At 38.9% G+C, this 27,980-nt stretch overlaps 11 protein-coding genes across 11 annotated transcripts; 7 read left to right on the top strand and 4 right to left on the bottom strand.

Moving 5' to 3' along the window:
- Positions 1-11: 11 nt before the first annotated feature.
- On the top strand, positions 12-8,057 carry KQ657_004211 (uncharacterized protein; the record flags this gene model as incomplete). Its single annotated transcript, XM_043194891.1, has 1 exon — positions 12-8,057. The coding sequence occupies one exon, from the start codon at positions 12-14 to the stop codon at positions 8,055-8,057; it is 8,046 nt and encodes a 2,681-aa protein (XP_043050642.1).
- A 259-nt stretch (positions 8,058-8,316) lies between these two features.
- On the top strand, positions 8,317-11,214 carry GYP2 (Gyp2p; the record flags this gene model as incomplete). The annotated part of the gene is made up of 1 exon (XM_043194890.1): positions 8,317-11,214. The coding sequence occupies one exon, from the start codon at positions 8,317-8,319 to the stop codon at positions 11,212-11,214; it is 2,898 nt and encodes a 965-aa protein (XP_043050641.1).
- Positions 11,215-11,261: 47 nt separating this feature from the next.
- KQ657_004209 (uncharacterized protein) lies at positions 11,262-13,961 on the bottom strand (the record flags this gene model as incomplete). The annotated part of the gene is made up of 1 exon (XM_043194889.1): positions 11,262-13,961. One exon carries the CDS (start codon positions 13,959-13,961, stop codon positions 11,262-11,264), a length of 2,700 nt encoding a protein of 899 aa, XP_043050640.1.
- Positions 13,962-15,044: 1,083 nt separating this feature from the next.
- KQ657_004208 (uncharacterized protein) lies at positions 15,045-15,452 on the bottom strand (the record flags this gene model as incomplete). Its single annotated transcript, XM_043194888.1, has 1 exon — positions 15,045-15,452. The coding sequence occupies one exon, from the start codon at positions 15,450-15,452 to the stop codon at positions 15,045-15,047; it is 408 nt and encodes a 135-aa protein (XP_043050639.1).
- A 239-nt stretch (positions 15,453-15,691) lies between these two features.
- RPB3 (DNA-directed RNA polymerase II core subunit) lies at positions 15,692-16,615 on the top strand (the record flags this gene model as incomplete). The annotated part of the gene is made up of 1 exon (XM_043194887.1): positions 15,692-16,615. One exon carries the CDS (start codon positions 15,692-15,694, stop codon positions 16,613-16,615), a length of 924 nt encoding a protein of 307 aa, XP_043050638.1.
- Positions 16,616-16,704: 89 nt separating this feature from the next.
- HIS6 (1-(5-phosphoribosyl)-5- ((5-phosphoribosylamino)methylideneamino)imidazole-4-carboxamide isomerase) lies at positions 16,705-17,523 on the bottom strand (the record flags this gene model as incomplete). The annotated part of the gene is made up of 1 exon (XM_043194886.1): positions 16,705-17,523. The coding sequence occupies one exon, from the start codon at positions 17,521-17,523 to the stop codon at positions 16,705-16,707; it is 819 nt and encodes a 272-aa protein (XP_043050637.1).
- A 187-nt stretch (positions 17,524-17,710) lies between these two features.
- On the top strand, positions 17,711-18,691 carry FAF1 (uncharacterized protein; the record flags this gene model as incomplete). Its single annotated transcript, XM_043194885.1, has 1 exon — positions 17,711-18,691. One exon carries the CDS (start codon positions 17,711-17,713, stop codon positions 18,689-18,691), a length of 981 nt encoding a protein of 326 aa, XP_043050636.1.
- A 263-nt stretch (positions 18,692-18,954) lies between these two features.
- Positions 18,955-21,486, top strand: BRN1 (condensin subunit; the record flags this gene model as incomplete). Its single annotated transcript, XM_043194884.1, has 1 exon — positions 18,955-21,486. One exon carries the CDS (start codon positions 18,955-18,957, stop codon positions 21,484-21,486), a length of 2,532 nt encoding a protein of 843 aa, XP_043050635.1.
- Positions 21,487-21,967: 481 nt separating this feature from the next.
- YME1 (i-AAA protease) lies at positions 21,968-24,136 on the top strand (the record flags this gene model as incomplete). Its single annotated transcript, XM_043194883.1, has 1 exon — positions 21,968-24,136. One exon carries the CDS (start codon positions 21,968-21,970, stop codon positions 24,134-24,136), a length of 2,169 nt encoding a protein of 722 aa, XP_043050634.1.
- An 847-nt stretch (positions 24,137-24,983) lies between these two features.
- On the top strand, positions 24,984-26,492 carry PHO4 (phosphate-sensing transcription factor; the record flags this gene model as incomplete). The annotated part of the gene is made up of 2 exons (XM_043194882.1): positions 24,984-24,994; positions 25,109-26,492. 2 exons carry the CDS (start codon positions 24,984-24,986, stop codon positions 26,490-26,492), a joined length of 1,395 nt encoding a protein of 464 aa, XP_043050633.1.
- A 69-nt stretch (positions 26,493-26,561) lies between these two features.
- On the bottom strand, positions 26,562-27,890 carry CAF17 (uncharacterized protein; the record flags this gene model as incomplete). Its single annotated transcript, XM_043194881.1, has 1 exon — positions 26,562-27,890. One exon carries the CDS (start codon positions 27,888-27,890, stop codon positions 26,562-26,564), a length of 1,329 nt encoding a protein of 442 aa, XP_043050632.1.
- Positions 27,891-27,980: the final 90 nt, after the last annotated feature.

The following is a 27,980-nucleotide window of genomic DNA, read 5'->3' as shown; positions in this document are numbered from 1 at the left end:
ATTGTTCTACTATGTTGGAGGCTAGAACTTTGCTATACTGGTTGGTGTTGACAGTTGTTGTTCCATACACTGTCACGCTAATTGTGGCGAACTTGGTTCCAGGAGTTAGGGTCGGGTCTATTGGATGGTTTACCGTGAGAGGAGTAGAGATCGCTAAGACGAACAAGAAGATCAAAATAGGTAAGTTGAAACTTCGGGTATCAACATTCTTTGGGAGATCCAAGGACCTGAAATCTCTAAAGATCCTCATAGAAGATCTAAGCATTGAATTGAGTCCCAGAGAGAGCACCAAGGCAACAGAAATAGTGCCACCGGTAGCATCATCACCACCAACTGCTAAGCTCAACTCTTCTGTTTCTCTACCAAAATGGGTGTTTGAGTCTTCTCTCATCCGTGGAATTGCATGCTACATTCAATTTGAAGTGGTAAATTGTACATTGATTCAACTTCAAAACAATTCTTCTACTGCTATTGATGCCTATGTCGAAAAGATGCATGCTTCTTTCAATATCGCCTCGTATTCCGAAGGAACTGTTCTGTTAGCATTCAGAGGTGCTGTACTTAAACATCTTTACCAACCATTGAAAGAGTGTCCCAAGATTAATGGTGGTTCATTGGTGTTTCGGTTCTTCTTATCATATTCGTGTCAAATGAAGAACCCTAACGTTATGGACTTGTCTATTGACCAGATTGAAATCAAATCATCTTTGAGCAATGCCATAATTAGCCTTGATGAAATATTACCTTCATTGAAGAAGGCAAAGGAATTGAAGACGATAACCAAAAGTAAAACCAAAGTGGAAAACTCGCTGGCTGCTGGTACCGATCTTACAGGGTTGAAACCTTTAATAACCAGCATTTCAGGGAAGATAAAGTCATTTGGTTTCCGGTTGGAGGATTTCCAATTGAAATATAAATCAATAGTGGCTCTGTTTGGTAATATCCAAACCCTTGTTGAAGGTGATGATTTTGGGACCATAATTGATAAAACTAAAGTTACACTTTTTGGAACTGCTTTTAGAGTGAAACACCTTGAATACACTTGTGTCGAGTTACCTTCAGTTACCTTCCAAGTGGCGTCATCTTTCTCCGATCTTGTTGATCTTGCACTTTCCCCTAAAAACTGCAAAGATTTGTGCATTAGTACAAGATTAAGTTTGACAACTCCTCAATTGAATATTTATTACGATCAAATTGAATTATTGGTCAATGAAAGAATTGCTTCATTTGCATCAATTTCTTCTTCTTCAAAGAAAGATAAAAAGCCTTCCAAATCGAAAACCATGGTTTTGGAATTTCTTCGTCAGTTCCAAAGAGTTACCTTTAAGTTAAATATATTGGAATTTGAAATTTCGGTGCACTTGCCTCGAACTAAAGATGCAACGAACTATTCCAGAACTAATCCTCAGAACCTCATTGTTAAGCATAGAGCTCTGACGATTTATCACAAGTTTTCAAGTTCAAACTTGAATAAAGATATCGAAAAGGCCATTGCTGAGAAACGGACCTTAAACTATCTTTTTAGAGCGAAACGTTGGAGAACAGATATCGAGGGGAATACCATTAATGTTTCCAAGTTAAACTTAATAGTTCATTATGATGTTGTTAAGAATTCCCTTTATATCAAAACCGTTGCCAAAACGATGCTTGTCAACTCAATTAATAATCTTATATTCTTTCTAATCCACGAGTCAAGAAATAGAAAAGTGAGAATCCAGAATAGGAAGTATGAACACTTACGGAGACTCGGACTCAAGAGCAGCACGAGTGAAGAGACCTTGGGAATCAAAGACTGTCATAATAATGATGTTAGTAATGATAACCTGAATATCTCAGATCAAGTCGAGCACTTGAAACTTTTTGAGATCTTACCTTCATTTGTTTCAAGAATAGGAATCCAAGTTTCAAGTATCAGCTTTGATATTTCTTTCAAAGACAATTTACCTTCATATTTAATGAACGATGACCTTTTAGGAGTTGAGGTTGATATGGGAGACTTTAGACGTGGAAGCTCATACAAATTAAATGACTTATCTCTCACTTACAACAAGAAAAGAAGCATATTTGATTTCTCCATTGGCTCCTTCAACAACTATACCCTTAGTGATTTTGCTACAGAATATGTGGCAGACTTTGACCAAATCGAAAAACGAAACGATCATCGAGACTACAGTGATGTTTCAACATTAGATTCAGCTTTCTCCACCGAATATGAAGAGAATGCAGAAGAAGGTGTGCTGATGTCTAATAAGATCAAGCGGGTACTTGTGATTCAAGACATATCTTTTAGAAACTCCCACGAAGATCCAGATAAACTTGTGGGTCGAATCCCTGAAATCGACGGGAGAGTCGATATGTTTCTCTGTTGGTGTGTGCTTTATGCAAAGTCAATGATTGAATACTTTGCTCCCACAGAGAAGAGCGTATGTTCCAAAGAGAAGTTGCAGAGAATGAGTGGGAAAAGACCCAAAAAGTTAAATCTTTCAGTTTCCGTAGATTCTACTGCCATCGTGGTGAGATTGCCTCATAAAGTTGACGTTATGATTGAACTTGATGATCTAAGGATGGAAGATATATTATTATCATCAACTTTAAACCTCAAGTTTTGTCGTTTATATGTTATTCATCCTGCTACTAAATTGTGGACCAGATTATTGGTGATTTCCGAACCCAGCTTCCATTTTGGGAAAGCGCAAAATGAATCTATTACTTATCCTAAGTTTGAAATTATTGCAAATTACATCAAGTTATCCATTCCCTACCAATTTGCACTTTACACAGTCATTGATAATTTCATTACTTTTTTCAAAGCTCAACGACAAGTACTTCATAACTTCCATGAGTTGAAAATTAAAGGAAATGATTTCTCCAAGCTTCTACCTACAGAAAAGCCTCCTGTTTTAATGCCACAGCTTAATATCAAATCGAAGATCTTGGGACTCAAAATTGAGAATGATCCTTTTGAAAATGAATTATCATACATCTTTGAGCTTGGGTTGGTTGAACAGAGAGAAAGAATCCAAAAGTATAAATATTTGGAAGAAAGAATTGAGGCTATCAACAGCAAAACAATGCCTACCATTGATGAACTGGCAGAATTGACTTATAGTGACGAGAAACAGGACCAATCTAACATTTTTGGACGGCTTGCCTCTCCTAAACCTTCAGCATCTGAAAAGTGCCAGATAAGGAGACTTTTCCTTAGCCATACAACTGTTCCTAATTGGAAGAACAAAACCTCTTCGACGACGACGAAGACCTCAAATGGTGCACATCTTGAGGAGGCTCCCGTTCTTTTAGATGAAGAGAACTATTATACCAAGGAAGAAGCCGACTCTCTCATAGATAAAGTAACTGACCAACTTAATAGAGAGTTATCCAGTTCTTGGGTTCTCAAATACAAGAAGTTCAGACAGGAGGCTATTAATAGATGGAACTTTAGAACTGAACAGAACTGGGGGTCGGATGACATTAATCACATTATAAAGAATAAATTTGATATTCTTGATTATGCAGAGGGTCCTCCATTATTTGGAGCTGGAACTCGAAATCTAGATTTGACAATTGATAGGGCCAAAGTTGATGTGGAAAAGTTTCTAGAGACCCATCAGAAGCAACCTAAACTTATTTATTCGATTTTGGTTCCCTTATATGTCAAGTTACGAAGTTCTGATTTTTATGTATTTTTAAAGGACTATCACTTGCCTGTGGTTGCATTTCCAGCTCATCTGAATCCCAATATCAAAGCTGTTAATGTGGAGGGTACCATAATTGTCAACGAAAGGTTAGTTAGTCGGAAGGAAGAAATGAGGTACATTTACGTACCATTTTCACCAGCTGCAAAGGTGCCTTCATCTGTTTTTGAAGATAGTTTTTATTCATGTTTTATTCCCAGAACATTGATGCCTGTTAAAATGGCATATGATTTAAAATGGAAATTAGATACTGATAAATCTTGTTTGATTGCTTGGAATAAATCTTATCTGCCAGCATTACTGGCAAGTATGACAGCGTTAGACAATTTCACCAAGCCTCCAATTGATGATAGTCCGCTTGGTTGGTGGGACAAACTTCCTTTGATTATGCACGGGAAAGTGGTGGTTGACGTGGCCAATGAGCTTTGTCTTCATATCAAGAGTTCTACCAGTCCATATGATTTGGTTGGTAAATCTACTGGGTTTGTGTTTTCTTGGAGAAGTAATGTCAAACTTGGAATTAATACCACTGGTAAAAGTGAAGAGCTTATTACTCTTGAAAGTGACGATTTCCTTTTAGCAGTTCCTAATTATTCCAACCAAGAAAGAAAAGCCTGGAGCTTCTTTTTTGAAGATGATGAACAACCAATGGACATTGAAGCGGAAGCAAGGAAATTTGCTAAAAGAGTAATCACTCTTACATCTGCTGAAAGAGTAGTTTGGAAACTTGGATTTACTTTTGAAAGAAATAAAGATAAATCAGACATGCTCTGTGATAACCAAGAAAGAACCTCCCAATTTAGACCTCATTATGATGTTACTGTTACTAATCCACTTTTTGAGTACCATCCTGATTCCTATGAAGGTTATCGATCAGACTACCTCCATCTTGCATTCACGGTTATTTCCAGGAGTCAAACGGGGAATAGTCACAATTCGGTATACTTTTCTCCGCTAGTATTTGAATACTTTTTCAATTGGTGGGATACTATGACTAAATGGACATCGTTACCGGTTAAAAAGGGGAAACTCTTTAGTGATATTCCTACCATGAAACATGTGAAGTTGGGTACTCATTTGTTCACTGTGAAATATCAAATCATCTTTGAACCATTGACTGTTTCCCACATGTACATGCATTCAGATCCAAAGAATAATACCATTGCCTTCACTGGTTTGAAGGGGAAGAGTTCAAAATGTGTCATTGATTTACACCAAAGGAAAGAACTTCTTACTTATGTTAACGAGAAACTCAACATCCATTCCAAGTCGATGCACTTGAAAATGAACCAAGGAGAATGCGAAGTGGACAATGCTGACATTCGTATTGTCAAGGCAACTTTCTCCGATAGATCTTTGGAAAGCAAAATGGTTTCGTATTTCATTAATGAATCAGACACCCCACTGTCCCATAATAATTCTGAACCAAACTCAAGAGTGTTTAACAACAGTCATGATTGGTTGAATTATTATTCGGCTTCGGAATTCTCATGGATTGATCCGGATGATTTCATTGAACTTGAAATGAATGAGGTGCTTTCTCCTTATCCCAAGATAAAAGTGTTACCATTTCTCAATGTTCCAAAGTTCAGTTATTTCAGAGACTTTAGCCTTCAAGAAGATGGACTTTACCCTTTTGGGAACGAGGCATCTCATGAATGTGCCATGGGAGTGGATGCTCCCGAAGTTGTACAACATGATATTTGGAGTGAACGACTCAAGGAAATAAAGTCAAATGTCGACAGAATCGAAAACCTGTTGCACAGAATGACTACTATTGAAAATGCTCCATATATTGCCAACCATGAATTGCATAATGAAAATGTTTCAGCCCTTAAAGTTGAATTGAACATTGAAAAGGAAAAGTACGATGTGGCTAATTATGTTATGGAGTACTTTGAGAAGAAAGACGAGGTTGTGGATTCCGATGGAACTGGAGGAGGTTGTCAATTATCTCGGGTGGGATCTAGTGCTTCAAGTAAAAAATCAATAGTTCTTTTGAAGGATTTGGCAAGCTTAAACACTTCTGGAAGGGAGTTCCATAATCGGTTTGTTATTCACAATCTTAGGTTGAAATTGGACAACAAAGTTAGAGATGAGTTCATGCTGTATTTGAAGCTACAAAAGGAAAAGAAAACCCGTGGTTGTATTTTAACATGGAAGGCTGCCGAATTGGTTAGCAAGGTTTTGTCTGAGCACGATGAACGTCTTGGCTTTATAAGTATCGAAGAAGAAGAAGAAAAGGGAAACGCCAACACCTTGCTTTTCAACAATAGCATTAATGGCGACTTGGATACCCAGGTTTATTCCCATGATAATGAACTGCAAGAGATTGAAAGGAAGTATCAAGTTAAGTTAGTGCACCCACAATTCCAGTTGATATCCGACAAATCTCCAGACAGTTGTATATTGGTGACAGCCACAGATTTGGAATACAATGGAGTTTCAGTAAATGCTAAGGGTACTAGGACTATCATTGGAAGTGATTTTTCAGGACTTGTTGAAAACAGAAGTATTGTTCGATTTAGTAATTCACATATTTTTGGCTTTGAACGGAAAGATGAGCAATTGGAAGCTTCTAATCCATTCACAGGTACCAAGACTTGGCCTCCATGGCTTGATGCTGAAGTATGTTACGATAGTTCCTGGCAGAAGAATGAATTATTAGCTGAAAGAAATACATTGGTGATACTTACCAAAGATCCTAATGATTTCTCCACTGATATGAGTAATCTGCAGAAGCAAATGTTAGTTGATTTATCCAAGATTGTTCTCAATGTTACTACTGAACAGTACACTGCTTTGTATTATATTACTTTGGATTTGTTACTTTCTTCTGAGGATAAGAAGGATAAAATGAGTAAGAAGTTGGAAAAGCTTGTATCGATGTCTGATATTAGTGACTTTGAAGGTTTGGATTCCCGAGTTCACAAATTACAACGAAGCATACGAGAATATAAACTACTCCTTTTGAAACTTATTCAGCGGATTACGCTGCCAACGAATGAAGATACACTAACACTTCTGAGATTGGAGATGGAAATTGAACGTCGAACATTAGAGCTTTCACTCATCTTACGAGGTCTTAGAACCAGGTTCACCTCAAGAAATAAAAGACAACAGATTGTCAATGTTCATGCTGATCAAGTTGTCTGGCATCTTTTGGATAGTCAAAGGGAACCAACTATTGATTTTGCATTGGCTAATAGTCAGTATACCGTGCTTGAAGATACCGATGGGTCCAAGACCAGTGAAGTATTCATTGAGATGGTTCAAGGATTCAATCTTGAGAAGAATGCCTTATTCCCGGAAATGTTGAGTCCCTTCCTTTGTGATTCCTGCGATAAAAGGAAACCCATTATCTATTCGAAATGGAGAGAATTGGAAGCCATTGGGGGGATCCCAATCATTGCCAATTGTAATATGGAAATCCAACCATTGAAAATACAAATTGATTATGTCACTGCCAAAAAGCTCTTTGCATATTTGTTCCCCCATGCTGAAACCAATGGCAATGAAACTAATGGCGACAATGAAGACGACTTTGTTGATTTATTTGATCAAGATTCAGGTAGTGGTGAAAGTCTGAGTATTCACAGTTCTAGCACTACTGACTCAACCAAGAGAAGTAGTAGTAGCAAGAACCCATTACGGAAGTTCATTAATAAGAGGCTATCAAACTCAACAGGGTCCCATTCTTCGTCTTCTACCTTAGTGGGTTCATCCACTCCTACCGCGGGCCTGACAGATTCGTTAACTTTAGGTCGTGGTTCGACTGGTGAAGCTAAAAGTGGTTTCAAAAGAGGAGGAAAGAAGACCATTGATATGGAAGATGATGTGAGTACCATTCTTGCTCGGTCTGCAAGGTTTACATCTATTCACAAGTTGGAACTTGCCAGTACTGTAATCCATATGAGCTTCAGCGCTCCCAAGCTGCTTTCAATCTTGGATGTGCATGGTCTTAGTCTCAAGATTCCAGTGTTAAGCTACAAGAATAAGCTTTGGGCTGGGGAAGACTTTGTGGTCCAACTTCGAAAGGATATCATTAAGATATTGCTTTCCCACACGGGACGGATTTTAGGAAACAAGTTTAAGAGAAAGAAGAAGCCTTCAAAGCATACCTCATCGTCTCCACTTAATCAAATAAAGAATTATGATTCATTTATGACGGTTGATGATTTACAGAAGGAGGGAAGATCAAGAGATACTTCCAAGAACGACAACTTTGCCACTGATGCTCATCGTTTGTCGTTGAAGCTTCAGAAACCCAGACCTCATCAACCTGCAGTCCATTCACTGAAGACGGTGGAGGCCTTTATGGACAATGTATGTGAAGGTGAAGAAAGCAAACAAGAAGAGTAATGTATAATACGTACGCTGTATTGATACAGTAGTAGTGCACGATCAAATAATGCGACCATTTCTATATACAGTACCGAAAAATTTGGAAGTACCGGAAAGTAATCCTTGGGCGAATTAAAAGGGTAATTGTAGACACAACAAACACCACACTATTATTCATCTACCGTTAACTATTAAAGATCAGAGTCAATTACAGTCAGGATCAGGGTCAATTAGAAATCAGAGTCCATTGGTTGACTAAATCATCCCTTAAATCAAAATGCTGTTCTTTGAGTCCATTCGTGACAGGGCAGTCAATACTTGGAACCAGGTGGTTGAAAAGAGTTCTGATGGGAAACTCACCAAGGACCAGAAGTTCTGTTTGAAATTCAGATTACCTGAAGGAGAAGTCGTAAGTAAAGAGATAGCCGCTGAAATTGATATAACATCGAAGCTTGTACCTGGAGTGCCCAAGAGATCTTCCAATATCCCTCAAGGGAAGCTTTATTTGACAGGTCACTTTTTAGTCTTCAAGGATGCCTTTGACAGCCGCACGTGTTCCTTCAACATACATCTACTGACGGTAAGGAAGGTTGAGAGATCCAATTCTGACATTTATGGTTTAGCATTGGAGATCACCACGTTTAGTTCCACTGTTATCACCATCTTCTTACTTGGAATGAGGTCTGAATGTGAACGGTTTGCGTTGGAGCTACGGCTTCAATTGAAGAAGAATCTCAAGGATGTTAAGAAGCTCGGCCCGTTCATTCACACGTGCTATTCGGAGTATCTCTTATCTAAAAATAAAGTTATCAAAGAGAAGTTTGATAGTGTTCCCTCAGGTGGGTTGGGGCTCGTGTTCAAGTTCCCTGGCGATGCTCGAGAGCTTAAGGACAAGTCCAAGATGAAATTATGGTTTGACTACTTTCAAAGTGACGGAAGAAACCTCAGTATAATCAAAACCCCGATGTTCTATAAGTTGGTAAGAGTTGGGTTACCCAATAGATTGAGAGGTGAACTATGGGAGGTTTGTAGTGGATCCATATATTTAAGATACGATAACGTTGGCGTGTATCATAAGTTATTGGACGATAACAAGGGGAGAACTTCGGTTGCCATTGAAGAGATTGAAAAGGATTTGAATAGATCTTTACCTGAGTATGCTGCCTATCAAAGTCCCGAAGGTATCAACAGATTAAGAAACGTCCTCAGTGCTTATTCCTGGAGAAATCCAGAATTAGGATACTGTCAGGCTATGAACATTGTGGTGGCTGCGTTATTAATTTATATGTCTGAAGAACAAGCATTCTGGACATTGAATTCCTTATGTGAGACCATTGTGCCTGGTTACTATTCCAAGACCATGTATGGAACATTATTGGATCAAAAAGTTTTTGAATCATTGGTACAACAGACTATTCCCATATTATGGGACCATATAGTGAAACACGACATACAACTTTCAGTGGTTTCACTCCCCTGGTTTCTTTCATTATATATCAGTTCAATGCCCTTGGTATTTGCCTTCCGAATCTTGGATATTTTCTTTCTACAAGGACCTAAGACGTTATTCCAAGTGGCCTTGGCCATATTGAAATTAAATGGAGAAAAACTCTTGAAATGTGAAGATGATGGAACTTTTATAATGGTTATCAAAAACTATTTCCAAACCTTACACTTATCAGCTCATGGAGAGTCTCCCCATCCCAAGTTTAGACAAATCACCAACTTCCAGGAATTGCTAGTAACAGCGTTCAAAGAGTTTTCCATTATTACGGATGATATGATTGATAAACATAGATCAAAGCATAGAGGGGGTATTTTCCAAAACATTTCAACGTTTGTTAAACGTACAGAAATCAGAAACTTACCAAAGACTCCTAATTTAAACAGTGGTACACTTGATATTATCTATGATAGATTTTATTCCGTTGTTGAATCATTAAGCCTCACCACAGGTGGTGGAAGTCTCATGGATTTCGAAGCATTTAAAACTTTCATGTCTGAAATTTGTGTTTGGGCCCAGTTTGATAATCCAACCAATAATAACGATGCATTCTTGAAACGGTTATTTATCAAATGGGATATCGATGCCAGACATGAACTTTCTTTATCTGATTTGGTCAGAGGGTTAAACACTTTAGTAGAACCAGATCTAATGACTGCCATTAGTAATTTCTTTGAGTTATATGACCCTAAGAAACGTGGGAAGTTGGATAGAGAAGGCATTTTGGAGATCTCAGAAGATTTACTATATTTGACTACTCCTTGGAAAGATGGTTATGTTCTTGATCACTTGACGAATGTGGCTATTGAGAATACCATTGCTGATGAAATCATCAAACATAAAACCATCAATGGCATTAATGATGTTGAAGATGAAGATATCAAGTTACCGGAAACCTTCAACATTGATAGACAAAAGTTGGAACAAGCTCAAATCGAACGGTATTTGGCAGGTGCTAGTAATTTCATTCAAAGAGCTTTTGAATATGCTCAACCTGCAGAAGACGATGAACATCCAGAAGAATTGTTGATCAAAGAACTTGCTATAGATTCAGCCTTTTCGCATAATAAGGCCTTAAATCCCAATTCTCCAGTTACCGTTAACCTTCCAACTTTTCGAATGGTTATTTTGGCCGATGAGACTTACGAATTGTTCTTTAGCAAAACTTTTAGAGAATCTGTCCAAGTATCCAAACCTTTGGACTCGAAATTCAATCCCATTAGGAACCTCAGAGATATGTTTGATGGTCTTATAGCTGATGGCAGAGAGGTAGCCAACAAGGTTCGAAGAAGAATGGATTCTGCTGCTTCTAATGCTCTTCTGCAAATAAATAATAATGGTGGCTATGAATCCAAGCCACCAAAGTCGAAACTTGGAGAAGGTGAAGATGATGATGAAGATGATGAAGATGAAGAAGAAAGAGATGATGATTTTGGGGTCATTTCCATTGATGATAAAGACAGGGCACTTCTTTTAGGAGCTGAAGCTCAAGATCTGCTGATTAAAGTATCAGAATCAAAATCTGGATCTTCAACGACTGCAAATTCAACTTCAACTTCTGCTTCAACTGATGCACCACCAACATCATCAACTTCAACTGATGCTCAAACAAAGAGAATGCTGTTCATTGCTACAAAGAGCGATACCAATTTAATTGATTTCGAGGTTTAATAAGAGTGTTTATATAATTAAAGTGATGAAGACGATGTTCATCATCATCAATGTTTGCCAAAGAGCTTTCTAAGCTTACCACCAAACTTCTTCTTTTCTTTGGTGTTCTTTGATGTCTTGGAGTCAAAGCTAACGTCTTGAATCTCGTTATAGTGATTATGGTAATTATTGTGATGATCTTGCTGTGGGGACGACAAAGGTAAATCATCATCTGAATCATGGAATCGAGAATTGAACCCAGGCTTGGAGGTAGAGGGCATATCTTCACCATCAGAATCATTAAACCGGGATCCATACTGAACAGGAAGTGGTCCGCCAACTTGTGCGGATGATGACCGAAGTGTGGTTCTATGTTGTCTTACTGGAGGTTTGGTTGCACGTTGAACAGTAGTGGCTTGTGAAGACACACGAGACAGTGGCTGAGCTTCATGATGATGAGGATGTGAGGAAGATTGTGCGGCCATGGACATTGGACGTTGCTTTTCAGGCAGCTTGGAGTATGAAGATTTACGCTCCAATGGTTGTTGAACACTAATAGGTCTCAGATTAGCCTTTTCATATAATTCAGCAGCACGGACCTTAGATGATGACTTGTAGTTAGGCATCAGTGCAGGGTGTGGAGGCATTGGTTGAACGTATGTAGGATGTGGATGTGGAGATTGCTTTCTTAACGTTCTACCAGAAGGTGGTGGATAAGGGCCATGACCATGTTCTGAAGCTTGAGGTCTTAAAGACTTGACCATTTGTTGTTGTTGTTGTTGTTGGGCACTCACTTGTGACTTTCTTAATGACAGAGGCATTCTCTTTGGTGTTGTGACTGGAGATCCTCCTCCTGCTGCTGCTGCTGCTGTTCCAGGTACCATTCCCTTTGTGGGAGATAATTGATTAGCCGAGAGTTTAGAATTCAACCTGGTGTTTTCAGCAGTAGTTAACGAAAGATATGCTTCATGTGCTGCAGTTTGTTTTGCCTTTGTAAACTCTTTATTACCTTTATTTAATGAGGATGATGATTTCATAGCTGATTTCATGGGTTTCTTAGTTCTATGAGGAGATTCATAAGATTCAGCACTGGTTAATGAATGAGCTGATGATGCATTTTCTTCTGCAACTAATTGAGGTGGAGCACCCAAATGATCAGGAAGAGTATCGTTACTAAATTGGGTAGATAATGGTTCTTCAATCACTTCTGGCGAATCTTGGAATTTGGGTTTCAAGTCTTCATCATCATCATCATCATCATGTTCGTGACCTTCGTAGTAACTATTATCAAAAGTGATATCTGGAACTTCTAGAACATTTTCTTCTTTGCTATCTTCAAATTGTTCAATTACCTTGATCTCATCAAGTTGGTCACGGGATGCAAAGGGACTTTCATGAATGTATAAATGGGCATCATTGGAAGTAGCTTGTAAAGTTTCATCAGTACCGCCTCCTGTATGATCACTACCATCTGGAATAATATGTATTGATTTGGGATCCATGGTTGGGTTAAGTGTATACTCCAGAGAAGTACTGGTAGTTGGAACAGTTTTATGATCAAGATATTGATCTTCTTTCATATTAATGACTGGATCTGTAAGAACTGGATCTGTTGAGTTGGGATTCAAATTAGGTTGATAATTATTGGCTTCAGGTGATGATGTTAATTCTTCACGTAAAACTTCTAAATCCTTTTGCATTTGTAACCGCAGAGCTTTAAAATGTTCATATTCCTTCTTCTTTTTAGCCAATTCATGAGCCAACTTCTTTTCATGATCAATCTGTTGTTGTAAATCATGATACTCCTTCTCTTGAGTTTCGGTAGACCCTTCAAGTCCACTTAATTCTGTCATTGGAGGTAAAGAAGTTGGTGCTTGTTTAACCAAACTGGAAACACGCGATGAGGGCGTATATGCACCAATTGAACCCATAGAACCAGATCTGGGGATTCGACTACCATTTAAGGATCCTTGAGAACTCTTTCTTAATGTGAGAGAACCAGCCCTCGAAACATTCAATCCACTTCTAATAGAATTACTTCTGGCCATTTCCTTCTTGAGCGTAGCTTCAGGAACTTCAATAACCTTGATCCCACTTGGAGTAGGAACATATTTTTTTACCATCTTAACTGTACCAGGAGGATCACCACCATTACTTGTATTATTGTTAATACCTGATGCTGAACCAAGTGAACCAGTTCTAATGGAACCGGCTCTAAGTGACCCCCCCACGGCCTTCTTCTTTTGTGACGTTTTTGTTGATGTTGTTGGCTTGTGAGCCAATCTCAAGTCATGGAGGTCTCTACGGTTGGCATCATTGACTTCTTCAAAGTAAGAATCGGTAAAGCTGTCGTCTACAGTATTGCTATCCAACAGAATAGGGCCTGAGGCACCTGTGTTCCCAGCAAAGTTGTGGAAATCATCAGACGACGACCCTGAAATGGTAGAACCCCGTTTAAGTAACGAACCAGATGATTGGTATTGTGTCACAGGAGGTGATAATGGATGATGCTGTTGCTGTTGCTGTTGACGATTCAGTAGGTGGTTCTTGGATGGAGCTTTGGTATGAGTCGAGTTTGTTCTGGGAACGATATTGTATTGCATGGAAGGACTTCTGGTGACACCCATCGGCTTAGTGGTGGCATTGTTGTTTCCTATGGCCAAGGCAGCGGCCCTAGCATGATTATTTGGAGCATTCGTTGGTGGAGGAGGATTGTTGACTCCGGTATAAGCCGGCTGGTGGGTTGTCCGATGTTTCCTTCTAAACATGGGCGGTTCTATATATATATATATTGTATATGTAAGAAGTCGGTGCTTGTCTGCGTGGTGTGTTTTTGTTGTCATTATTTGTTGCTCAACTCGCACGTCCGGGTAACGTTTTGGTTTATGCATGGCATGTGAACGCAATTAATGGCAGTAGGTTTACTGTACTGTATTGTGTAGTAAGCCATGATTGTATGACCTTAATTGCATAGTACAGTATGATATATACATTGTACAGTACAGGGTATATCATGTCGTACTATTTTATATATATAGTTAGTAATGGCACACACAGTCAATATATCGGCGATGCATTACGTAATAATGCGACAGGTGGAGAATGAAAAGTAGGAATCAACAGTTGCAAAAGGCATGGTTATAAAGAACTGTAGGTATTAAAGCAGCCAACTATTGTTTATCAGAAGAGTCTATAACATTCATTTAAACTTAATTAGGTCCGAGAAGACATTTCTAGAGTATGCCGTACAAGAGAAAACAGCTAGACTACAGGAATACTCTAAAGAATTGTACTTTTCCATATAACGTACAAGAACATTGCAATTGTCACTGGAGGAATAACCATAAAACATATTTCCTCCTTTTTCAAAATAATCATTCCATTCTCCATACCGTGGTCGGATCCGTTCTTCATTAGCGAGTTCATAATTATAATTTATAAACCATACGGCCTAAATATTCTGCTTCGTCAAAAAAATCTCCATCATCCTCCGAGGTCAACTGCGCTACTTCAATTGACTCGTTATCTAGTTGGTTCGTTCATGGCAAGAATAGTTATCCACTGGTGGTGGCTAATCACACAAGGGTCGTGTCCAGATCATTATTTGGGATGCATCTGACTTATGAGTTAGTGACCATTACTATTAAAGTACTTCATATTTATATTCATATTGACTCCTTTCGCTCATCCCCAGAACGCGACCACTCTTTAGTGGCGATGGCAGTGGCACAGATAATTCATGTCTAAAGCCTGTTCTGACTCATCTCCTCCTCATGCATCTGGGAAACAGCATGTCTAACTATTATGGCATCCAGCACACCTGCATACAACATAAGCCATTACATAAGCCATTACATAACGTACGTTCGTTGATGTAATCTATTAAGTCCAACCATATTTGCAACATAAGTTCCACTTTGTAATCCCCATAGAACAACTTGTCTAAGGAATGGACGTCCAACTATAAGAAGTCCTGTCCAAAGAAACCCCTGTAGTAAAGGCATCAATATTTGATCTTTAACAATAGCATACATTACAATTGAAGGTGTTATTTGACCAATAGGGCCCATATTTAAAGTATCATCAACTTCCAATTGTTCTTTCAAATCAATCTCTTCACCCAAAAGTTCCAATTCAATATCGGAAAGTCCTTTAACTTCTTCTTTCACTTCCTTCTTCCCACTATAGACTTGTAAGGACCGCATGAAAGATTGTTCAAACCTTAAGTCCGGGATCGAAACGTCTACTGGTTTGTTCATGATACTAATTTGATGTCAGTGTAGTGGAAGTAAATCGTGGTAAGGATGATGGTAGATGTGTGTTAGTATGATCAATTTACAAGATTGTATCTCGCATTTGAATGATGGTCCGAACCCGTTCTATCACGTGACAATCTCATTTTCCAAAAGTTGCAGTGAAAAACATCATACCGAGTGATATCTAATGATCAACATAGTACAGCCATCTGCTTCATCCTAACCCCCCCCCCCCCTTTATTATGGACGTGGATAGAGGAAGTGGTCCCAAAGTGACTATCAGAAATGCCGAGCGTGATCGCGTGGATTTCATGTTAAAAGATGTGGACTTGGCCATGGCCAATTCCTTAAGAAGAGTAATGCTCGCTGAAGTACCTACGTTGGCTATAGATCTTGTTGAAATCGAAGTCAACACTTCTGTATTGGCTGATGAGTTTATCTCGCATCGTTTAGGGTTGATCCCCTTGAATAGTGAGGGTATTGATGGGTTATCGTATTCTAGAGATTGTACCTGTGATCAATATTGTGCCAATTGTTCTGTCAAGTTAGAGTTGACAGCTAAATGCGACACTGAATCCACTATGAATGTATATGCCTCTGATTTGGCTAAACATCACAACGGTTCTGTTTTGGGAGACCCTGTTATCAGAGATCCTCATGGGAAGGGGCCATTGATTTGTAAGTTAAGAAAACATCAAGAGTTGAGAATATCATGCATTGCCAAAAAGGGTATAGCTAAAGAACATGCAAAATGGTCGCCATGTGCAGCTATTGGGTTTGAATATGATCCTTGGAATAAGTTGAAACATACAGATTATTGGTACGAGAACGATGCAGAATTGGAATGGCCCAAATCTGAAAACTGTGAATGGGAAGAAGCTCCTGATCCAGATGAACCCTTTGATTATAAGGCTATACCTTCAACATATTATATAGATGTTGAAACTGTGGGTAACTTGCCACCCAATGATGTGATCTTGAAGTCTATTGAAACGCTACAGTTGAAACTAGCAGGTATATCTATGGAGTTGAATAAAGATAGTGTTGAAGCCAGTAATGCTCAATCTGGTGGGTTCACGACTTATGGTAGAACTACTGGTGGTGGTAACTCCAATGGTGGTACTCCTTATAACGAAAACGGCTTTGGTAACTCAACATGGAGTTAACATATGTACACTATAAATATAACTATATAACTATATGTAACCATATTACTATATCTATGTATGTATATTTGTTTATTACTATACATATATCAGTGGCTCTTATTCCACTTGAGTACATCTTCAAACTTGACTAAATCTCCACCAAAAATGTCTAAGGAGCTTCCAAACGTCAAGTCCACTTTGCCATGACTCAACTCATTAACCAAGTCCAAGTCTGCAACCAGTTTCGCTCCCCCAGCATAGACGATTTTCCCTTCAAATCCAGCGGGACACCATTCACCCAATTGCTTTACTAATGCTTCATCGATGCCTTTACAAAGTCCTTCAACATCAGCTGCATGAATAAGAAACTCGTCACAATATTTCGATACCTCAGTTAAAAATTCCGCACTTAAACTGGCACTAGTTAATGTCTGCCATTTATTCATAGCCACAACCCATTGACTTTGGCTACTACTGTCACCAGTCACTACTGTACGACAACTCAAGTCAACAATAAGTCTGTTCCTTCCAACCAAGGCTGCTACTTTCTTCAATCGTTCCCAATTGAACTCTTGTAGATTGGTAAACTTGTTCTCCGTAAAGAGCCAACTAGTTAAAATGATGTGAGATGCTTTATAATTGTCTAACCATTCGAGTGCATTATCCAAATTGATTCCTCCACCAACTTGTAAACCATTGGGCCATACTTGTAATGCTTCCTGTGCTGCTTCATCGTTCCCAGGACCTAGCTTGATCACATGACATCCGTATACTTCGTTCTCTTTATAAAGTTCAGCATAATGTTTAGAGGGTAGACTCAGGACAAAGTTTTCCTTGGTATTAATATCGTCTTCTGTCAAAGTACCACCAACAATCTGTTTCACCTTACCAGAATGTAAATCAATACATCCTCTGAATCTTGTCATTTGGGCTATACTGAATGTGGACTAATGTATGTAATTTACTACGTATTGCATATTGAATATTTTGCACTAGACATTTTCATCATATACACGTGATGTTGCACGTGACTTTGAGTATAATGCGATGACTACAAAAGCTCATTATCAAACAAGTACAAGACATCGAATACGAAAGCACAATATAGTCAAGATGGGTGAACTGGATGACTATATGAAGCTTTTGGAGAAACATTTTGAATCTCAATTTGGGTCTCTTGAGACTTATGGGTATGAAAAGACCAACTCAGATGAAGAGAAAGAAGGGAATGTAGAAGCGAGTGATGATGAAGACAAGTTTACTGGATTCAGTAGCGGTGATGACGACAGCGATGCAGATGAATTTGAAATGGAGCAATATGATGATGATGATGATGATGATGATGAAGAGGACGACGAAGAAGAAGAAGAAGCACCAAAGGTGATTAAGTTTGAAGATAAATACTCTCAACAATCAAGAATCACACCTAAGAAAACAGACAAGCTGTTGCTTAAAGGAGGGAGAGCCCCAACGTTAGAGGAGATGAAGAGAAGAGAAGAACGTATACTTGAGCAGCAAAAACGAATGCAAAGGAAAGCAGGTATTGATGATCCTGAGAATTTAGAGAATGATTTAAAGTTGCAAAGGCTCTTGGAAGAATCACATATCTTAGCAAAGAAAGTGGAGTATTCAGGTGCTGATGTTACACTTCAGACTATTGATTATGAAGATCCAATTGGGAATGCCAGACTGAGAACCTTAGATCTGCGTATAAGGGCCCTTGCTGCCACCAATTCCAAAACCAAGGGCTTGCCAACCAGATTAGAGAAGATGCCTATGTCCATGCGTAAGGGTATGATACGGTCTCATCATGCTAAGACTGCTAAATTTGAGCAGGAGGCTAAAGATGCAGGGATTGTATTAGCTAAGAAGAAGAAAGGTGAGATCCGTATGCTTAATCATGGCAAGGGCTCAACACTCGTTTCCGATAGAATCGGCACTGGGAAAGCCAAGGTCACGAAGACTTCAAGAGATAAGGGTCTTAAGATTCATTCCATTGGTAGACTGACAAGAAATGGACTTGTTATATCACAAAGGGACATTGATAGAATAAATAACCAAGGTGGAAGAAACCGTAAGGGAGGACGTCGTTAATAATACATACATAGATATCTAGATACAATACTAATAATAACAACATAGCTCATGACTGAAAGATACGATGTTACACGTCAATTGTTGTTTCATGGTGTTGATTACTCCATCACATTTCTGCGTCACGTGACCAATGTTTATAGTAAACAAACACAAACAGTGGGAATCAGATCCAAGGTTTGTGAGCTCCCCGTCCTTACGCTTCTCTATAAATAAGCCGTCGTTTCTACTTATAAGCTCGTGATTATATGGACGGACATCGAATGCGAATACGGCAAGTCAGTGGTGCTCGGGGCCGGTTTACAGCTAGTAGAAGTGGTGATGGCGTAGGCGTAACAAGACTGGCTGAAGAACAAGGTGGTGTGAATAATGATAGAATGACCCCTAGAGGTAAACGTATAGTGCTGGGTGCTGGGTCTGGAGGAGGGGTTCATTTGAATCGCAATCGTATAGTATCGGGTCAAAGAGTTGTCAGTGGCCGGGGGGTCAGGCTAGGAACTCCTGGTAGACAAACAATGGAAGATGAATCAGGAGATGAAGACGATCTTGGTGAAGATGGGGATGATCATGATGATAGTGTTGTGAACATTGGATTCCATCAGAATAAGCGACAGATTCTTAGTAATTTTGAAGAATGGCTTAAACTTTCAAACAGTAACAAGATCAACTCCAAGAATTCGTGGAATGTTTCATTAATTGATTATTTTTATGATATGAACGTTATGAAGGGTCAAGATGGGATCAATTTTCAAGTAGCATCTGCCACATTAGATGGTTGTGTAAAAGTTTATCAAAGTAGAGTGGATTCTGCTGTAAGTGAGACAGGGAAATTGCTTAGCGGGTTATCACAGAAGAATGTTGCCAATAATGAATTAGAGGTTGATGATGAAGACAATGACGGAGAAGAAGGAGTAGATGGCTCCGGCGATCAAGCAGACGGTGAGAATGCCGAAGGAGAAGGTCGTAAACGTAGAAAGATAAATAAAGTTGTTGAGTCAACTTTGGTGGAGTTTGAAACTATAAGATTAAGGAAATTCGAACAAGAATTAGCGATTGACCCTTTATTTAAAAAAGCTTTAGCAGAATTCGATGAAGGAGGTGCTAAATCGTTACTCCTTAATTCTTTAAGCATAGATGCCACTGGTAGAGTGGTATTTGATGCCACCATGGCTCAAGAGGATTCAGAGGAAGATAAGGAAGACAAGGAAGACAAGGAAGGCGAACATGAAGATAAGGAAATGTCTGATTCTTTTACAAAATCGTCAAACGAGTTCTCTATGGAAAAGCTAGCCAATTTTGTTTACTGTCCCACTAGCAATGACGCAAATGATAATCTAGAAACCATGACAATTTGTCCCAGTATGGACGAACTCCAAGCTGTTCTTGAAGATATTTCTAGAGCGAAAACATTGATTGAGAACGTCAATCATCAAATACAGGCCGATACAGCAGCTGGGGCAAGTGCACTAGAGACCATTGGTACCAATGAATATCCAAGTTTCAATGACAATGATAACTTTGCTCCTGATTTTGGAAATGATAACTTTGACATGGATATAGAGGATGAAAACAACAACCATGATGATGATGATCATGATGATGAAGGAGATCCTATTGATAATTTAAACAAGAGCATTGTGCAGCAAGTTTTCAACGAGGACGAGCAATACACAGAACGGTCAGTTCCCGAAAGAGTGATGGATCGAGATCTTATGGCTTATTTTGATGAGAGATTGAAATCATCTTGGAGAGGGCCCGAAAATTGGCGTGTCACGGCATTCAAGAATGCAATGGCATCAAATAATCAGAATTCAAAGTCGACCACTACTACTTCAATAACATCAGGCTCAGTGGTAAAGACTGAGGATGGAGGAGAATCAATGACCAATGTAACAGCGAAGAAGAAGGCTACTACAATTGATTTTATGAGCACAGAGGACGATGAAGAATTAGAGCAGTTAATTTTTGCCAAAGCCAAAAAACTAGGTACTATAACTTATGATGAAGATCAAGAAATGCTTTTACCTGAAGATATTCAATTCCGTTCCTCAAAATTAACTCATTTGTTCACGAAGCCCAGTGTACCAATATATACCTTTAGAAAGGTTAAGAAGACTGCTGCCAATTATGAAATAAAGACCACAGAGGATGATGAGAATAAAATAACAGATGAGAATTACTTTGCAGAGCAATATAAAAACAGAGAGTTATTGGAATCATTTATTCAAGCAGAAGAAGAGGATTTTAATAATGATTATGGGGGTAATAATGATTTTGGAGGTATTGATTTCAACGATGCCTTTGAAGGGGATGCTGTTGCCAATTCCACACATAATCATATTATCGATGGAGAAGAAAAATCAGTTAATCCATTCCTCGAGTCACAAGATCGTCCAGATACTCAAGATTCTGCAATGACCAATGAATCACAATCACAATATAGAAGACGGAGGCCTGAATATGTTAACTTTTCAAGAGTTGCAAAGCGAGTGGATGTTAAACGACTTAAAGATAACATTTGGCTGAGTATACAACGCCAAGCACAAGCGTTGAATGTACTTGAAGCATCACCAAAGCCACAAGAAGAAGAGGAAGAGGAAGTGCCTAAGAATAATGAGAAGGTTGAGTCTTTCCGAAATATTGTTACTGATGTCAATAAATACTATGGAGCAGAAGAACGGAAAGATTTATCTACGAGTTTCCATTTCATTTGTCTTCTTCATTTGGCAAACGAACATGGGCTTTCTATCGTTGCAAATAGTGCCCACGATGATTTACGTATTACTGGGTTCTAGCCAGTCATAGATGTGTCTGACGTTAACAGAAGTGTATCACGTGACTAGTGTCAGAGATCAAACATACACTCCAATGCTGTATAACTTTATATCTATGAATCCCATATCAGAAATTATACAGGAACATCATAGTAATACTATAACAACATTATAATAACATCATTATAATAAAAATATCCCTATGGCTTTATAGATAGTTGTCGGTAAACTGGTACATTGTCATTACCCCAACGTTAAAGAGTAGAGTCTGGTGACAAAGAAGTTCACCGCGCTACCACAGAAACATTCACACGACCTTCGGTAAAATTTCACCCAACGGCAAAAAAAGGTATACCAGTAAATGATTCCTTTGCTTCTCCTATCTTCTCACCTACCAATTATATATATATATCATAGCCTGTGGTGTTGGTTATAAATGAGTAATGTTTTAAGGTTAGGGTGCCTGTTTATGGGCCGCTCCGGTGCTTTTGATACTCTCAAGATGGCACTGCAGATGGTGGTCAGAAGACACTTGTCATTGTCAAGACAAGAACTGATCCACAAGATATTGGGACAACATCAGCGTACGTTTATGAATGGGTATAGACAAGTTTCCACACTGACGTTGAATCTGCTACAGAAGCAAGAAGAGTTGGCCAACCGGGATTTGAATAACTTTTACCTTCAAGCAAGTTTCTATAAGACCCTTTTGTCTCATAACTATCCTCACATTGTGGTTCAACGGTACGAGACTCCTGGAATCGCTGCTAATGAGGAATGTATGCGGTTATATGTTGAAGCGTTGAATAGAATGGGTAAGAAAGGTAAAGCTGATCAAGTTGCATCTCAGATGGGTCAAGCTGCATCATCATCATCCTACAACCAACAACAACCTGGTACCGTGGGTTCTCAAGGTTTTGGAAGCGTATTAGGTGGTGCTGGTTTAAGTGGTGGTGTTGGAGGTGGTATTGGATCTAAATATGAACCAGTCCATGTTATAGTTAATGAGAACTTGCTTACAATAGTGTCCAGATGGTTGAAATGGTTAATCCCATTAGCATTAGCCATATATGGTATAACTGCAGCTTTTGAGTATGTTACCGAACATGGTACCATGTTTAAAACCAATGAAGTTTTAAATACTCTGATTGATGTTTCCCATTCTACCGTTAGATTTAAAGATGTTTGTGGATGTGATGAAGCCAGAGCTGAATTGGAAGAGATTGTGGAGTTTTTGAAAGATCCATCTAGATTTACAGCATTAGGTGGTAAATTACCTAAAGGTGTTTTACTTACTGGACCTCCAGGTACTGGTAAAACTCTTTTAGCAAGGGCTACGGCCGGTGAAGCTGGAGTGCCATTCTTTTTCATGAGTGGATCAGAATTTGATGAGTTATATGTTGGTGTTGGTGCCAAACGTATTCGTGAGTTGTTTGCACAAGCCAGAGAAAAATCTCCAGCTATTATTTTCATTGATGAATTGGATGCTATTGGAGGTAAACGGAATCCTAAGGACCAAGCGTACGCTAAACAAACATTAAATCAATTGTTGGTTGAATTGGATGGGTTTTCTCAAACCAGTGGGATCATTATTATTGGTGCTACTAACTTTCCAGAACTGTTGGATAAAGCATTGACCAGACCAGGTCGTTTTGATAAGGAAGTGATTGTTGATTTACCTGATGTTCGGGGTCGTATTGATATTTTGAAACACCATATGGAAAATGTGGAAACTTCAGAAGATGTTGACCCCAGTATAATTGCTCGTGGTACTCCTGGATTAAGTGGAGCAGAATTGATGAACTTGGTAAACCAAGCAGCAGTTCATGCATCTCAAATGAGAGCACCTTCTGTGAATATGCAACATTTTGAGTGGGCTAAAGATAAGATTTTAATGGGAGCAGCTAAAAAGAAAATGGTTATTACTGAAGAAAGTCGTCGTAATACTGCTTGGCATGAAGCTGGCCATGCTATTATGGCTATGTATCTGCTTGGAGCCACACCATTATATAAGGCCACTATTTTACCTCGTGGACGTGCTTTAGGGATCACGTTCCAGTTGCCTGAAATGGACAAGGTTGATATGTCCAAAACTGAATGTTTAGCACGTATGGATGTTTGTATGGGAGGTAAAATTGCTGAGGAGATTTTGAATGGAGCTGATAATGTTACTAGTGGATGTTCTAGTGATTTAGCTAATGCTACCAATGTTGCACGAGCAATGGTTACATCGTATGGGATGAGTGAAAAGATTGGCCCAGTTAAATTGAGTGATAACTGGGAGAGTTGGTCACCTAATATGAGAGATATGGCTGATCATGAAGTTCGAGACTTATTAATGGCCAGTGAAGGACGTAGTCGTGGGTTATTGTCCAATAGAAGAGTTGAATTACAACGATTGGCTGAAGGGTTATTAGAATATGAGACATTAACTAAGGAAGAGATGGAGAAGATTGTTGTTGGAGAAGCCATTAATAAGCCCAAAATGATCAGTAATACTGTTGTGCCTGGACCTAAAGCCAGCAACACCAATCAAGAGAGTCGTGGTAAGGGAACTGGGAGCAGTAATGGAGGTAGTGGAGAGGGAGCAGATGATAAGAAGAATTCACCCCCCACATCTCATACTCCACCCACCCCTATAAATCCTCGAGCCAGTAGTAGTGTGGCATGAAGTAATGATTATAAGACAAAACGATTGGTAATGTAAATAGCTAACTAGACAAATGCTTGTTAAAGCGTATATTTGATTACGATCCGGGTAACTTTCAGTACGTTACTCGGTGCACGTACAATTACCGAAAGCCTTCGACCCGACACAAACCCTGAGTACAGGATATACGGCAGTAATAAAGTACTGTGACATTATCTTAGGGATGCAGGGACGGTATTGTTTTTGCAGCCCCACGTGGGATATAAATTGTAGTTAGGAGGTAATAGTGAGGGAGGGAATGAAGAGTGGCATTAGAATAGTACTAGCAAGAGGCCTCGGGCAACACCGGATGAAAATGTCGCACAAGAGTTGAACGTCGTATAGAGTAGAGTTCAGGACTGTTATATACTGTAGTGAACTAATAGCCCTGTAGAGTACAGCGCATTACAGTACACTACAGTACATTACAGTACATTACAGTACATTACAGTACATTACAGTACATAGCAATACATTACAGTACAACAATATATCACATAGTATAGTACAATATAGTACAATATAATACAGAGTATTACAATATACTCATCACTGTAGAAATATATTATACTGAGTGTTGATGTATATACTGATCTATTTTCGCACAGGAAAAATAATTTACCTTATATACTTTTCTTATTCTTTATTGATCTATCCCCTACCTGCAATTACAATGATAGATGACGAGTCACTTTTGAGCCCGTCAGATCACCTTCTATTGGCTCAACTAGAAACCCTGAAAGGGTCTCCAGCACCTGTCTCTAGCGGAGACCCTACTCAAACTCAAGGTACTATCCAAGTTCATCATCATCATCATCACCATTATCACATGGACGATAGGTCCCATTCTCCTGATGTGACTACTCAGACCACCATAACAAGTACTACCAATAGTAACAGTAATAGTGCTAGCAATAGTACTGGTAATAGTACTACCACTGCCAATAAAAATAGTACAGATCACAATACAACCACTGATATCGAGAACAATAGTATTAATGATAATGCCTTGAAGTCTTCTTCCAATAATCCACTCACAACTATCCCAACAGAATTTGATCTAGACTTTATCCCCTCCTTGGGCGAATCAACAGCTTTCCCTCCTTCAGCATCTCATTTCCCTCCTCCAACTCCCTTACACAAGGCATTGAACTCGTCTTCATCATCAACTGCTGCAGACTCGAATCATCATCAACAACCATCAACTTATACTGAAGATGTTCTGAAGTTCATTTCCCCGATTCTACCTGGTCAAAACGAAAAATCGTTCAATGATCAGCATTTCTATCATCGTCAACAACAACAATTGTTGAACCTGTCGAAAATGTCACCAGTTAATCATCATCGACCTTCAGTGATTCATCAAGGTAGCAGTTCATCAGTAGCAGATTTATATCATCAACCTTCAAGTCAACATGTACGTCCTGATGTGATCTTCACTCCCTTAGTGTCACCAGCAGTTACTCCATTGGAAAATGTATCGAAAAGTAATCACAAGATTCCCTTAACTTCCTTTGAACCGTTGACGTCTCCTGCTTTGAATGCAATTTCCCATGAACAAGCTCAACAACAACAACTTAATCAAATCTCCAGCAAACGCAGAAGTTCTTCTTCATTTTATGCTCCTCAAAAGGATTCATCTCTTCTGCATCCAGTGACTAAAAGACGAACTCCTCATTCAACCCCAACCCTCGCTGCTCATAATACTAATTCGTCTACAACATTAATCAATTCTCCCAAAATTAAAGGTTTACCTTCAACATCACCTAATATCAAATTAGAGTCACAACAAGATTATCCACAATTTGATAGGCTTCCAGATTCATCTGTTGATGAAGATAAAGATGAAGCAGTTTCCGCTCAAAGTGGCTCCAGTACTCCACATCTTATGGGTTTTACTATGGGAAAATTAGCTCAAGATAAAGCAGCATCTTCTTCTAATGGATCTTGTGCACCTTACAATTCACTTTCAAGAACGTCTTCAGCAAGTTCAACAAGTACTGGAACTTCTCAATCACCCACATTTAAAGGTGGACGTCCAAAGAAACTGATACTGAAGACTTCACCTATAGTTAGTCCACATTTAGGAGACATTTCAAAATCAGAACTTGTTGGAGGAGGAGGAGGTGGTGCAACCAAGAAAACATCTCATAAATTGGCGGAACAAGTCCGTAGAAATAGAATGAACATGGCAGTACATGAATTAGGTCGACTTGTACCTCAATCGTATCATGATCAAGTTACCATTCCATCCAAGGCTACAACTGTTGAGTTAGGAAGCAAATATATTCGTGATTTGCTTGCTCAAATCGATCAATTACAACTGCAACTTGATTAAGACTACGATGATGATGATGATGATGATGATGATGATGATGATGATAATTACTATGTGCACTTATATATATTATTGAGGCCACCAATCAGGAGTAAAGACTTTAAAACCTTTGGGTCCTTGGTCAGTTTTCACTTGAAAGATGCCTTTACTCTTCTCTATAGCACCAATACTGACTAAAGCAAAGGCTAAGTTGTCTCGGGATGATAAGATTTTGCCTGGAGAAGCTTTTCGTTTACGAACCACTTTCGATATTCCACCAAATGGATTTGTTGAAGGTTGGAATCCTATTGCTTCTTCTGCTTCAACGGCTGCTGCTTGAGTTTCCAATTCGATGTCATTCATTGGTAAAAGGGAATCGTCAGCAACTGTTAATGATACATGAGATGGTGATAATTGGGAAGGAGGACCGTTTATAATATCAAAGAATTGACCGGGCATTATTCGTTTGCGGAAAAGTTGATTATTATAAGTTCTTATGGTAAGTTCCTGACCAATATAACAGCCTTTATCAAGGGACAACCCATTGATATAATCCAAGTTATACTCAAAGGGGAAAAGCGATACTGTTGGATTATCACCACATTCATAAAGTCCATTGATATATCTTCTTTGGGTTATATCCTGCTGATTGATTTTATTAGCTGGGAATATAAATGGTGAGGGTGACTCGGAGTCATCATCAGCAGTAACTGCTGCTTCCTTTGATCCGGTGGTGATGAATTTAAGTCCAAAATTTGGAATACGATTATCAACTGCAAATCCCAATAGATTACCATTATGAATTACATTAGGATTAAAGAGTTTGTCCTTCATTAATTGGGCATTCTTCCATGAATCACTGACAGTATAATTATAGCCATATGTTTCATCTAAAGCCGTTAAATAATCATCAAATCCATTTTCAATATCATCATTATAATAGTAATTGGAAATTACATTGTCGAGTTTCTTTATAGTGATTTTACTACCTAATTTGTGGATCTTCAAGTACGACATGAGTTTACTCTCAAAACATGGATCAACCTCAATAAGATATTGACTTTCATCAGTGTTGGTAACTGTAGACGTATAGGGAGTAGGGTATATAAAGCAGTCCCATAGTACTCTGCCTTTACTGTTAAGAAACATGGAATTAATCCCGTTCCGCGACATCCATACGTCCGAAGGCTCTTGATAAATGTCTTCATGAATGACTCCCCAATTGGAAGTGACATTAAATGTCTCTAATTGGGGAGAGTCTTTGGCAGTAGTAGAGGTTGAAACTGTGTATTCATTCTTTTTGGTGATTGCTGGTAGAAACCTGGAGGTCACGAGACCATTGAGTAGCTTGGTCGAATCGGGTCCACTGACCAGTACAATTGCTTTGGACAAGCTGGTCCAACCGGATTTAGGAATCATTGAGTAAGAAGAAAGGTTGGAAGGTTTTCAATTAGTAAGTAATGATTATTTTATGGTTCATACACAGAGACGGAAATAACATATCCTAAT

This window comes from Scheffersomyces spartinae, assembly GCF_019049425.1.
Source record: "Scheffersomyces spartinae strain ARV_011 chromosome Unknown scaffold_5, whole genome shotgun sequence".
Classification (NCBI taxonomy): domain Eukaryota; kingdom Fungi; phylum Ascomycota; class Pichiomycetes; order Serinales; family Debaryomycetaceae; genus Lizanozyma; species Lizanozyma spartinae.
This window is presented reverse-complemented; position numbering and strand designations above follow the sequence as displayed.